Here is a 12,332-nt window from a genome sequence, read left to right on the forward strand (position 1 = left end):
AATACACATGTACCAACTTCTCTCAGACTCTTCAGTGCAAATATCTTTAATAAACGCACGGTATTATGACTTATATTTACACAAATGACAAAAGTACACCATTTTTAATTTTATACCAGGTTTTTACCTCTATGAAAATTCACATTTTACCCACACATTTACATAGCAGATGAATATTTACAGATTAAATACAGGGTACAGTATATGAACAGTACACTCTCAACTGGCCTAAGGTGAGTGTGAATGGTTGTTTGTGTCTGTAGATTACCCTGTGATGCTCCGATGTCTTCTCCAGGGTATAACCCACCTCTCGCTGAAAGCAGCTGGGAATTTGTTATGGAATAAGTGGCGGAAGGTGGACGGGTGAATGGATGGTGTGTAGTGTATGTGTAAAGAAAAAGGTCTCCAGGTGACTAATGGAAGAGGTCAGAGAAGAGGGCACAGCCTTCGCCTGAGCGTCAGCTGTTCGTCCAGTTTCAGGAGCAGAGACAGAAAATGTTGGTTAGGATAAATGGCTCGATTTTGCGTGACGTGCCTCAGAGAATCTCTGAGTGAGAGCCGATGCCGCATCATCAGGTAAGCCAGCACCAACGTGGCTGATCGACTCACTCCCATGATGCAATGCACCAGCACTTTCCCTATGGAACAGAAAAAGCATGTAAAAGAAAATAGAGGCAATGTTTTGGGTTTGTTTTGTTTTTTTAATGGTTACCATCTTTGCTCTTCAAGGCTTTGTGTATGAAGTCAACTGCTGCTTTAAAGTACTGACTCAGGTCGAAGCTTTCTGAATCTTCCGCTGGGATGCCCAAGTAAATGCAAGCGTTTCCATAAAAACCCTGGTCTCCAATGCTACCCTGCTTGGAATGTGCTGCATTCAGGACATGAGTGATGCCCAGCTTATGTAACGTCTTTCTATTCTGCGCTACGGCTCTGGAAGACAAACAAAAAAAAGACACATAAGAAAGGATGAAAGCTGCTTTCTCTGCATCAAACATCAAACACTTACACATTTCCTATGTACAGGTTGGGCCAGACTTCATCCACCGGCGTGAGCCCCAGTTTGCAGGAATCCAAGATGAGCTGCAGCTCTTTTATGGCTACTCGGTCCTGCTGCCAGTTGCTCCTGGACATATTTTCCCCAGCAATGAGCTCCTCCAACAAACCCCAGCACAGTTCCTGCCGCCTGTGCCCAGTGCCTCCTCAGTATCACAGCGGGAACAGCTGACTGAGAGACACCAGCAGGTGGTTGTTTGAATGCAGCTCAGCTCCAAATTTAGCCCTCTATGTTCAGTGTGTGCTCTCTGCATGTGGAGTTATTTAACATTGTTTGTTATTGATTTTAGTCCATTCCTGCTCTCTCTGTTGCCACTGAGGACAAGAGAGGAAACCAATATGTCTGCTATTTATGTTGTGCGCACGAAATTGGACAAAGGGAGCCAGTGTTGAATAGAATCAGAAGAAATTTACCAGGTTTATTTTAGCAGTTTGATTTCACTCTTTTAACCCTTGGAGGTTTTGGTCCAGGGTTATAAGTTGTTTCAAAAAGCCTCTGTTGGGAAAAATCCAGCGCTTCTGTTGTACGCAGCGCACAGAGGACAGGAGAGTGTGATGATGGTGAATCATCAGGTAGGCCAGGACCAAGGCCGCTGAGCGACTCACACCCACAGCACAGTGCACGAACACCTTTCCTGAAAATCATAAAAGACACATAGTGAATACAGAGATGTCTTGTTTCAACGTCAAGTCTTAAAGAACCCGTGTGAGAGTTTACCGCCTGAGGACAAAGCGCGGTGAATGAACTCAGCAGCAGGGTGAAAGAAAGGTGAAAGGTCAAAGGTGGGCAGGTCATTGGCAGGGACTCCGTAGTATTTCACTGTGGTCCCATAAAAGTCCTCATTCCCCTTACAGCAGAGTTTCCCGTGCGCAGCGTTCAGGACATGGGTGACACCCAGCTGCCACAGCCCAAGCTTGTTGTGAGACATGAACCTGACATACGAGTCATGCATGCGTAACGCTTCACCCACACATAATACACGATTTTGAAGTGCACATACGACGCTCACATGTCACCCAAATACAGGTGCGGCCACACCTCATCGCAGTGGCGACAGGAGCGTGGAGCTGAATGTAAAACCTCCTCCAATGCCTGGATTGGTAGGATCTTCCTCATCCTGCTTGATTCCTCTGTTCCACCCAGGCCACATTTTTTATCCTCTGCTGGATTTTTGTCGCTGACATTTCCCATCTCGCCGTCTGGTGGATCACGGCTCTCCACAATGGCACAATCTAAAATTGGTTTTCTGTCAGTCATTCCAAAGATAAAAATGTGCTGCACTTTCCTTAAAACTAAGCCGCGCCACGGTCTGTTGCCTTTGCGTTGGCAGACGCATCAGTCAAGCTTTGACTGTTGCAGACAGGTGGTGCAGTTCGGCACAGCCTGCCAGCTCTCACTTGAGAAAATAAATTCACAATGAAGCAAGCTGCTGGAGTAAACCCTTTTATACAGCTCAACAGATATGTCTATTTTACTTTCAAAAAGCCAGAAGTATTCTGCATAATTTGCGTTACTCCAACTGTGCTGCCTTAAATAAATTGTCTGCGATCCAATGGATTCTGACTTTAATTCAGATTCCGGTACAAATAAAGGTTTATATTGGAGTCGGATGCTTATTGTGATTCCAAACATGACCACTAGGTGTCGCTGCATGCGCGTCATCAGCGCGTGCGTCCGCCAGCTCTTCTTCGCTGATGTTGCTCATCGTCTCTTCCTGTTTGCCGTTGCCAGGTTGTCAAAATCATGTTGGGCGACAAGTTGCCCGACTTCACTTTCCAACTAACAGCTCCTCCAAGTCCTGTCCAAATTCAATGACAGCGAATTCCAGGTAAGATAACTTTTACAGCAAAATCTGAAAGGACTAAATGAACTTTGGACTTTGTTTGGCCATCCTGTTTCTGCTGTTGATGTGTCACAGATGCATAGGGCGTGTTTTGTTTTGTTTTTTAAATGATCTATACCATCAAAACTTGAATCTCCTGTTGAGAACTTATGAAGACAGACTGTTGTTCTAGTGTGTGAGCCTTAGCTGTGTCAATAATTGTGCAAAGCAGTCAGTTTCGGTCACACAGCACTTTTGAATTTCTAAGTTAAAAGCTGCAGAATGGCGAATCAGTTATCAGAGACGAATCAATTATTTAAAAAGTCACTTTGTTTCTAATGGTAAGTGAAGCAGCTGCTTCCTGCTTTCGTGCACGGAAACACATGAGATTGACCAGTTATTGATGGATCATTTATCGGCAGCAAAGGTCTCATCTCCTGTATTTTCATGAGGATCTTCGTTTGATAACTTCTCGTTTGAGTCGTTCACCTCATTGTATTGAAATCAAGGTTTTCACGCTTCCTGGTATAATGTGATTAGGCTGCTCATATTATTCATTCAGCACATTTGTTGCTGTCATTGATGATCGAATTAATCACTCCATGATTAATTAACAGGAAGAAACAATAAAATTAAGTGATTTTCTTTAGTCAAAAAAGCAATAATTTAAAATGAATACTTCCACTATAACACAAAGTAGAATGGATTATTGATTTAAGTCATTACAGATGGCTAATTAATTTGTCTGAATTTTGTTGATTGACATTGCAATAAAATTTTTCTTCTTTAAAAAAATTATTTAATTGACTGAGTTCTTGAAACTTTGAAAAGGGTCAATCAGATGATGTAGGGAATTTTTAATTAAATTTATTTCCCAGATCAACAGACATTTTTCAAATTCTCTCATATGAGACCTTTACAGCCCAGCTCTTTGCTTTGGCCATGCGTCCGCTTTGTTCCCCCTTTTCTGTCTCATCATCAAATGTGCAACTTTTAGGCTTTTGGAGCAGACCTACATTGTGTGGTGAGTTTATCTGAGGTTCAAAGGATACACATAAACGCAGACAGAACAGCAGTTCATCAGTACCAAGGTTGGTGTGGGTCCCTCTGCTTGATTGCAGCAGAGACAGAGAGCACTCTTTCATATCGTTTTGTTCACTTCAGGCACAACTTCTGCCTGTAAGCCGTTATTGTTCTTCAGCCTTGACCTGAATGCAGATGATGTAATGACAGTTTGTGGCCTGTGGAGCGCAGTGAATAAGAGCACCAACCACAGACGGATGCATTTATCATCCACCAACTCTCAAACAAAGAAAATGCTTTAAAAACAAGGAGGACATTATCTCCTTTCTTATCACCACTGCCATTAGAAACACAAGCAAAAAGGACTATTAATCTAATCAACAGTGACCTGAATTGTTACACGGATTTAAATTTAGAACTGAGTGACGAATCAGCAATTAGATTAAATAAAGTGGGAGGCAAAACTATAATATGCGGTAGTTCATGCAACTGTGTGCAATATCATGCAAATTAAAAAAAATGCAAAACGATTTTAGAAAACAAGACATCCTCAGTTTCAGGATGGGGATGAATGTGGAAGTGTTTACTGCCTCAAAATCTATTAAATCCTATTACTCAGACATAAGCTTGGGTGTGACTCTGAGATTAGATTTTCATCATTGGTTTTATTAATATTTAATGGTTCTATTAAACAAAAGCGAACTATCTGTGTTCTCAGTGGAATGGCGGCTTCCGGCGAGGCTGTGAGTGGCTGGAGCTGTATGCAGGTGGCACAATGGCTGCAGGAAGAAGGTTTTGGGGAGTATGTGGATTTACTCTGCACTCAACATCGACTGGACGGCCTCAGTCTTCTGGCTCTGACAGAGGCCGACCTGCGTGGACCTCCACTGGGCCTCACTGTGCTGGGAGACATCAAGAGGTTGACCATAGCCCTCCGCCGACTCCAGAGACAGAACCAGAGCCAGCTGGAGGAGCTCGGCCTCAAGCTTTCCAGCATCCCTGCTGGGTCCTCAATGCATCCGGTGGGGGGGGGGTGGAACTTTGACGAGGCTGCGGGGAGGTTTAACGGAGGCTTTTGTAGCGGGAGCGTGCTGCGACAGAGGAGAGGAGAGAGATGTGAATCCAATTCAGGAGAGACGCTCTGTCACTCACGCTTCAACGGCAGGTGTAGACAGCACCTGGCTGGCCGGTTGGACCCTGAGGTGTGGAAGACAGTCCTCAGCTCTGTATATGTCTTTCTCGTCATTGGTTTTACGTCATTTGTGATGGTCCTCGTGCACGAGCGTGTGCCAGACATGAGAACGTACCCACCGCTGCCTGACATATTTCTGGACAGGTATTGCGCACAGTACGAGCATGTTGAGCAACCGGGACTAGTTCACGTGTGCATCCTATTATCTAATCTGCACACTGATAGATGTTTTTACTCCCCAGCGTTCCCAGAATTCCCTGGGCCTTTGCAATGGCTGAAGCCTGCGGCGTTATCCTGTGCTACATGTTCCTACTGATCCTGCTCCTCCACAAACATCGGTAGTAGATAGTCTCAGCTGTTGCCATCACGGAGACCCGGTCTGACAGCCGGGTTTAACTCAAATGAACTGTGCGTGTGCTGCAGGTCCATTCTGTTCAGGCGATTGTGTTCTTTGATGGGAACCGTGTTCCTGCTCCGTTGTTGCACAATGTTCGTCACCTCCCTCTCCGTGCCTGGTCAGCACCTGCAGTGTGCCAGTAAGGTGAGAAACACATGAGAACGGGCGTGGAGTAGATTTGGTACTTACTGAGAGGCTGCTGCCACCGTTATTCTCAGTTGCTCTCATGGCTTCTGTGTTTGTGTGCAGACTTATGACGACACCTTCGGTAAGATACAGAGGGCACTCGCCATCTGGAGTGGATTTGGGATGACACTGGCAGGGGTCCAAACATGTGGAGACTACATGTTCAGTGGGCACACGGTTGTTATCACGATGCTCAACTTCTTTGTGACCGAATGTGAGCTTTGATACGTTTGTTTGCCTTTAACCAGAGAACACTGTTAAACACTGCATAATGTTAAATAATGTAGGTCACTTCTATAAAAGCCTTTTTGCTGTGGGCTTTTTGTGGGATATTCCTGCGATTGAACACCCTTTATTCTTCCATTTCATCACGATCCAGATACGCCGCGATCTTGGAATCTGATTCACACCATTTCCTGGGTTTTAAACTTATTTGGAATCTTCTTCATTCTGGCGGCTCACGAGCACTACTCCATCGACGTGTTCATCGCCTTCTACATCACCACTCGCCTCTTCCTCTACTACCACACTTTAGCCAACACGCGCGCTTACCAACAGAGCCGGAGGGCACGCATTTGGTTCCCAATGTTCTCCTTCTTTGAGTGCAACGTGAACGGGCCCGTTCCCAACCAGTATCACTGGCCCTTTGGAAAACCCGCTTTCATGAAAACTCTGATCGGATAGAGTTTTGGACCAGAGATCAGAAACTGTCGCATGCTCAGACCATTGATGATAGATGCTATTTCATGTATTGTTTAAATATAGTTTTTTGTTCCAACTATACATAAATGGGTTGTATATATGTTGTCTGATCGGTGTTTGAAACTCTCTAAAGGCTGGATTGAAGGTACTGCAATGTGTCAATGTTTAAATGTATAACCAGTGCCAGGTGACATGAAGCGTGACTAATATTGCAGCGTGAGCACGTGTCGTGCTCGGAGGCAGCAGGTGATGTCATTGGGACTGATGTCTGGTCCCCTAAATATTAACTGTGTGAGCAAATATGATTTCCAAACCCTGTCTATGCATTTAATCGCCCAATGCCAAGTGAGAAACGTACTTTATTACATACGTTCAGCAAATGATCCTTCAATTCTCGTTGCGTTACAGCGTGGAGACCTTTGTGGCCTGTTTGGTAAAGCTACTACCAAAGAAATACCATTTTTATATGGTTTCATTTTATTTATTTATTTTATACTGCCGGGTTTAATTCTCTGCTCTGTGTCTTTAGGTCAATGGTACATCCCAACATTTACATCAATATTTATCATCTAAACAGATATCAAACCTTCTTTTGTTCAATATTGCCCAATCTAATCCATTAAATATGGTATTTTCTGGAATATTTATGACCTAATAGGATTTTTTTTCTTGGTTTTTCCTCTGAGTATATTTTGTTAGCACAACTGTGAACAAATGACCAAAATGCCCTTGTCTTACATTACTGTGGTTGAGGGAACCCTAAGCTTTATCTTTTTAATTGTTTACAATTTGTGTCTTTTTAAAAAAATGCTAATTCCTGTTGGCTCAGGAAATAAAGTTTACATATAATAACAGTTTTAATGTCTCGGCTTCTCTTTTATAGTGCTCAACATGTTTACAGTCCCATATGTTATTTACTCATTTACTACAAAATACTGACATCTGCTGGTTTTTATACGGTACCCCTGTTATTCTTATTTATGACAATCATATTATTCCGCTAACAAGTCTCCAGTACGCTCCATCCATCCATGAGCAGGTTTTCATATCCCAGAATTGTATTTCCTACCTCAGAATGACTTTATTGGGGTTGGATCCTACGATTAGTTCCATGTTTTCATTAAAATATACCCGCAGTTGGTGTCGTTTTCAGAATGCAATTGAAAAAACCCACCACTGTGTGACAGCAGAGTTCCCTCTTTGGAGGCTCTTTGGCCACTGGTTTGAACAACCCTCTCATTCTGGAGCTTTGTCTGCCAGAAATGGTCTTGATGCTGTGATGTTCAGCTTCATCTTCAACTCGTCTTCAGAGAATTACACCTGTTCGGGCCACCGTTCTCTCCGCACTCCTGGCACCAGGCAGGCATAACTCAACAGTCCATCATGTGAGTTATTTTTCATTTTTGTTATATTTTTCATCTTTGTTATAATGATCTGGTATAAATAGTAATGTTTACAGGAAATAAACATCAGCTCTAAAATGCCTGCTCTGGTTCTGGCTTGTGTAGTTTGCAGCTTTAGAGTCTTACTGTTACAGTGTGCCTGTGCCTTTGTCTCTGCATCCTAACAACAATGCTACAGAAGCTTTGTATTCATATTTTGGTGGGAAACCTGATGGTAACTGTGTAGGAGATTTGTATGAAGTTTTCATCTGGTTCAAATTATTGCCATATTCCTCAGCAGCAGAGAATTACCAGGCGTGGATCATCATCTCACCATCAGCATTGCGCAGCGTCTGCTGACCATTTTCACGCTCCTCTGCATTTCAGAGGCAAGGAAAATTGTTTCTGACAGCTGCACCTTACTGAGCATGTGTTCTTCTGTTTTTTTTTCCCCTTTTAAAACTGATTCAAAATGACAGCAGAATAATATTTACAGCTTGGATAAGTGGATGCTCAGTAGTGGCTGCTCAATTCGTTACAAGCTAAAATGCATTTATTGATTTTTCCTTAATTCAATTTCTCAGGAACAGTTCATAAAAACAGTGTTAAATTGAATTATACGGCCAAAAACTACACATTACTGTACATTGCTACTGGGAATAATTTAAGGAAACTGATATGAGAAACTGAATTTTAAAGCAGAAAAAAAGAAAAATAGAAAAGAAAAATAGAAATCTAAATCCCAAGAGCGATACCGAATTGGGTCCAAGTAAAATGACACTCAGCCCTTCTGTAATTGTGGCTGCTGGAGAAGAGGATTTTCCACAGAGATGAGAACTCTCCACTGAGGCAGAAACGAAGGAGCTGATGTGGAGGAGTGGTGCGGGGTCACGGCGCTCCCTATTTCTGTAAGATTTTCCTTTGGGATGCTGCATAATAATGATCACAAGTGGAGCTTGCATCCAGTATCAAATCACTGAACCATGGCAGCTATATTTGTCCAGAATCTGGCTGTCCCTGTTTTGTTCTCTGGTCTTTGGATGATTCCATCCTGTCACATATGTTTGCTGAGTTACTGGTGACATTACACGTGCCTTTCACCTCTGAACAAGTGATGAACAGTGCCATCCTGTCGAGCCTGCAGCTCGCTCAACACCCTGACAGACTAAGTTAGTGGAGAAGCGGCGAGAGATGACTGATATCTGAGCATGTGTGTGGCGTTAATGGAAAATGACAGACTCATTTTCTTTTGTCACCATGAAAGAAAGCTGGATTCCATTTTTAGAATTGCAACAAGTCATGCCCTTTTACGTCCATGTGCATCATTACTTGCGCAAGTCTCTGCTCAGATGGCGACATAGTAATTTCACTGTCATTAAGCATTTAAATTTGACTGGAGGGTTCATGTGCGTGTGTGTGTGTGTATGCTATCAATCCATCCATCCATCTTCCCTCCTACCATCATCCCCTCATTCATAAATCTTAAAGAATGAACTTGATGGTGATAAAATGAGTAGGGAAACATGGCACCGGTGAAGATTATTCAAACCATCCATGACAACAGATACATGACAAAGTTGAGTCAACTTTTTATTCCACGGTAGCCTCAGAGCAAAATACTAGCAATAACAGGCACAATAATTAACCGTTATTTAAAATACCTCTCAAAATTGTGGCAGCTGCATCATTCGGTCCCACGGTCTCTAGGCACAGAAACTTAGAGCCTGACCACCGAACAAGCCATTGGACCTTCCTGCTGATGGCCACTCAGAAAAAAGAGGGAAATAAGGCAGGTGGAAGGAGAGACGGGAAGTGACACATATGCAAACGTGAAAATCATTTGTAATACTGAAGCTATCGAAGGGGGATCAGCAGGTCACTATGCAACTATGGTGAAATCAGCATAAAAACGACAGCGTCGGCATTTGTTCACCTAAGGAAGAAAACTTCAATAGCTGTGACAAGGGACACAAACTGGCATCTTGACTTTGAGAGAACAGCGCTACTAGCAAGGACTTGTTTTACGGATGACCTTTGTGTGAACCTAATTTCACAGTGATGTAAATAGAAGAGTCCTCACACTAAGCATCTCTCCAAGGCTTTATTCCTCCTCCATCACGTGACTCATTTCCTTTTATCCTAAATGTGTCTTGTTAATAAACACGCAATCCTCAACATCACTTTTTTGCCATATGAATAATTATGCTTCCTCTCTCTATCTCTTTCTTTCTTGTTTCTCTTTATATTTTCAGTTTCTAAGAGATGTGGACTCTTTGATTCAGGAGACGGATGCCTTTGTGAGATGTCCTTGAGTAAGAACAAAAGCCTCTCTTTTCAAACAGCTACAACTCCATTCCTGTTCTTTAACACATCCAACTCAACCTATTCCCCACCGCGGGAGGACGAAGTAGTAAAACATGAATCGACGCAGCCCTGGCTGGGGAACAGGACCCAGCTTTTGTCAGATCTTGCTCTTTTCGGCCACAGCGACCAGTGTCACATGTCTCCAGTCCTCACAACGTTTCTAATCTTGTGGTACGGCATTACGATGATTCTGGGGCTGCTGGGAAACATCGGCCTTATATGCATCATCACCCGACGCAAAGAAAAGCCTAATGTGACCAGCATTTTCATCTGCAACCTGTCCTTCTCTGACATTTTAGTTTGTGTCTTCTGTCTCCCCTTCACTGTCATTTACACAATCATGGACCATTGGGTGTTTGGCTCTCTCTTGTGCCGACTGGTACCGTTCATCCAGTGTGTGTCTGTGACTGTGTCTGTACTATCCTTGGTCTTCATCGCTCTGGAAAGACATCAGCTCATCGTGAACCCAGCTGGGTGGAAACCCACCATTACTCAGGCCTACATCGCGCTCATTCTAATTTGGATTCTGGCGTGCTTCACCTCCTCACCTTTTTTGGCCTTCCAGCTTCTCACAAATGACCCCTACACTAATGTAATGCCAATCTTAGCGCAGAATGCACTCCATTACCAAACCTCACCACAAGATTACCTAAAGGACTCCCCATCTCACAATTCCTACACCCATAAAAACACATCGGTGCCCCCAGCAACATACCGTGCCCCCTTTTCTTACATGCCTACTTCTCCACACCTGGAAGCCTGTCTAGAGCACTGGCCTTCCCCACAACACAGGCTCATTTTCACCACATGGCTCTTGCTATTCCAGTACTGTGGCCCGCTTCTGTTGGTTCTGCTCTGTTATGTGCGAGTGTTTGTGCGCCTCAGGCACCGCAAAGACATGCTGGACCGCGCCAGGGCTCCTGAGTGCCAGCGCATGGCCCACAGTCGAAGAATTAACATCATGTTGGTTGCTCTGATAACAGCCTTTGCCGTCTGCTGGCTTCCACTCACCATCTTTAACGTGGTGTCTGACTGGGACCAGGAGGCTCTGCCCATTTGCAACCACAATCTGCTGTTCTCCCTCTGCCACCTGCTGGCCATGTCCTCAACGTGCATCAACCCCATTATCTACGGCTTCCTCAACTCAAACTTTCGACAGGAAGTGAAGGACGTGCTCCTGCACTGTCGCTGCGGCCCAGTGGAAGAAGAGTGCGAGCATTTCCCCATGTCCACAGTACACATGGAAGTGTCTCGCACCTCTGTGCTCCCCAACTGCAAGAACAACTCTGTATGACTTTATACAAGGAATTAGTGGAACAATGGTTTACAGGTGTTAATCATTTAAGAATAAGCTGTATTGCAATGTCGGGTTATTGTATTGTTGTGATGTGGCTAAGGATTATATAACAATTGTGTTGGTGTGAAAAAAAAAAGCATTTTCTATAGATTTAAATTCAAGACTGAAGGGGAACTTGTGGCAACAACAACTGTCTCAAGTTTTTCAGCATGCAAAACAAAACAGCCACCAGAATGTGAATTATTAACTGTTATTATAAATAACTATATTGTCAGAATGATCTCAATTTCCAGGCAATTAGAAAACATGCACGGCAGAATATCTCAGGCTCTGCACTATTGTAAATCAACAACTTGCATTTGGATTTAAAATGCTCATCCCCACAGAAGAAGATGTAGAACTGAGTTTGGATATTATTATTGAGGCTTGTGGTAGACCAGTAAACAATAATAACATATTTCTTGGTTTATTCAAAACACATTTTGTAAAGAACACAGACATGAGAATCTCATTTTGTTTAATGAATGTATAGTGCTGACATTGTCTGTCTTTGCTCATCACATTACTTGTTCTGTATTATTCGAATTGTGCAAGTTGTTGTGTGAGTTAATTGTTGTTGGGTTTTTTTTCAGGAAAAGCACAAGTGTTTTTTTTAAAATTTTGTGACCAATGTAATGGCTAAAATGATCTTTAAATGAATACAATAGGATTCAAAATAAAACAATAAAATATATTTAAAAATTAACCTTGAATGTATTGAATAAATAAATTGTAATTAAAAGTATATTCAGTTTAATATAAATCTTGTTTGATTGACATTTTTAAAACAATTGTTGTATCATGCTACTACTGCATGACTGCATGCTTGTAATGTATTTAAAAAAGTAAACGCATAGTCGTGAATAATAATGTT

The 12,332-nt window shown here is 42.8% G+C and overlaps 4 protein-coding genes across 6 annotated transcripts; 2 read left to right on the forward strand and 2 right to left on the reverse strand.

Annotated features, from left to right (window-relative positions):
- Positions 1–22: 22 nt before the first annotated feature.
- LOC101069359 (dual specificity protein phosphatase 13) lies at positions 23–1,244 on the reverse strand. The gene is made up of 3 exons (XM_003964160.3): positions 1,007–1,244; positions 713–930; positions 23–638 (listed from the first exon to the last, which is right to left on the reverse strand). Exons 1-3 carry the CDS (start codon positions 1,129–1,131, stop codon positions 427–429), a joined length of 555 nt encoding a protein of 184 aa, XP_003964209.1. The 5' UTR covers positions 1,132–1,244; the 3' UTR covers positions 23–426.
- Positions 1,245–1,342: 98 nt separating this feature from the next.
- Positions 1,343–2,496, reverse strand: LOC101069593 (dual specificity protein phosphatase 13-like). 2 transcript variants are annotated; one of them, XM_011603401.2, is made up of 3 exons: positions 2,093–2,496; positions 1,772–1,986; positions 1,343–1,688 (listed from the first exon to the last, which is right to left on the reverse strand). In XM_011603401.2, exons 1-3 carry the CDS (start codon positions 2,095–2,097, stop codon positions 1,492–1,494), a joined length of 417 nt encoding a protein of 138 aa, XP_011601703.1. In that variant the 5' UTR covers positions 2,098–2,496; the 3' UTR covers positions 1,343–1,491. The 2 variants fall into 2 exon arrangements, with proteins under 2 accessions (XP_011601703.1, XP_029690850.1); XM_029834990.1 differs by having other exon boundaries at positions 2,064–2,489.
- A 240-nt stretch (positions 2,497–2,736) lies between these two features.
- LOC101069819 (sphingomyelin synthase-related protein 1-like) lies at positions 2,737–7,230 on the forward strand. The gene is made up of 6 exons (XM_003964162.3): positions 2,737–2,882; positions 4,618–5,235; positions 5,334–5,429; positions 5,515–5,632; positions 5,738–5,888; positions 6,054–7,230. Exons 1-6 carry the CDS (start codon positions 2,749–2,751, stop codon positions 6,356–6,358), a joined length of 1,422 nt encoding a protein of 473 aa, XP_003964211.3. The 5' UTR covers positions 2,737–2,748; the 3' UTR covers positions 6,359–7,230.
- Positions 7,231–7,440: 210 nt separating this feature from the next.
- Positions 7,441–12,103, forward strand: npy4r (neuropeptide Y receptor Y4). 2 transcript variants are annotated; one of them, XM_029834585.1, is made up of 2 exons: positions 7,441–7,761; positions 10,011–12,103. In XM_029834585.1, the coding sequence occupies exon 2, from the start codon at positions 10,061–10,063 to the stop codon at positions 11,414–11,416; it is 1,356 nt and encodes a 451-aa protein (XP_029690445.1). In that variant the 5' UTR covers positions 7,441–7,761; positions 10,011–10,060; the 3' UTR covers positions 11,417–12,103.
- Positions 12,104–12,332: the final 229 nt, after the last annotated feature.

Source organism: Takifugu rubripes, chromosome 4, assembly GCF_901000725.2.
Source record: "Takifugu rubripes chromosome 4, fTakRub1.2, whole genome shotgun sequence".
In the NCBI taxonomy this organism is placed as follows: Eukaryota; Metazoa; Chordata; class Actinopteri; order Tetraodontiformes; family Tetraodontidae; genus Takifugu; species Takifugu rubripes.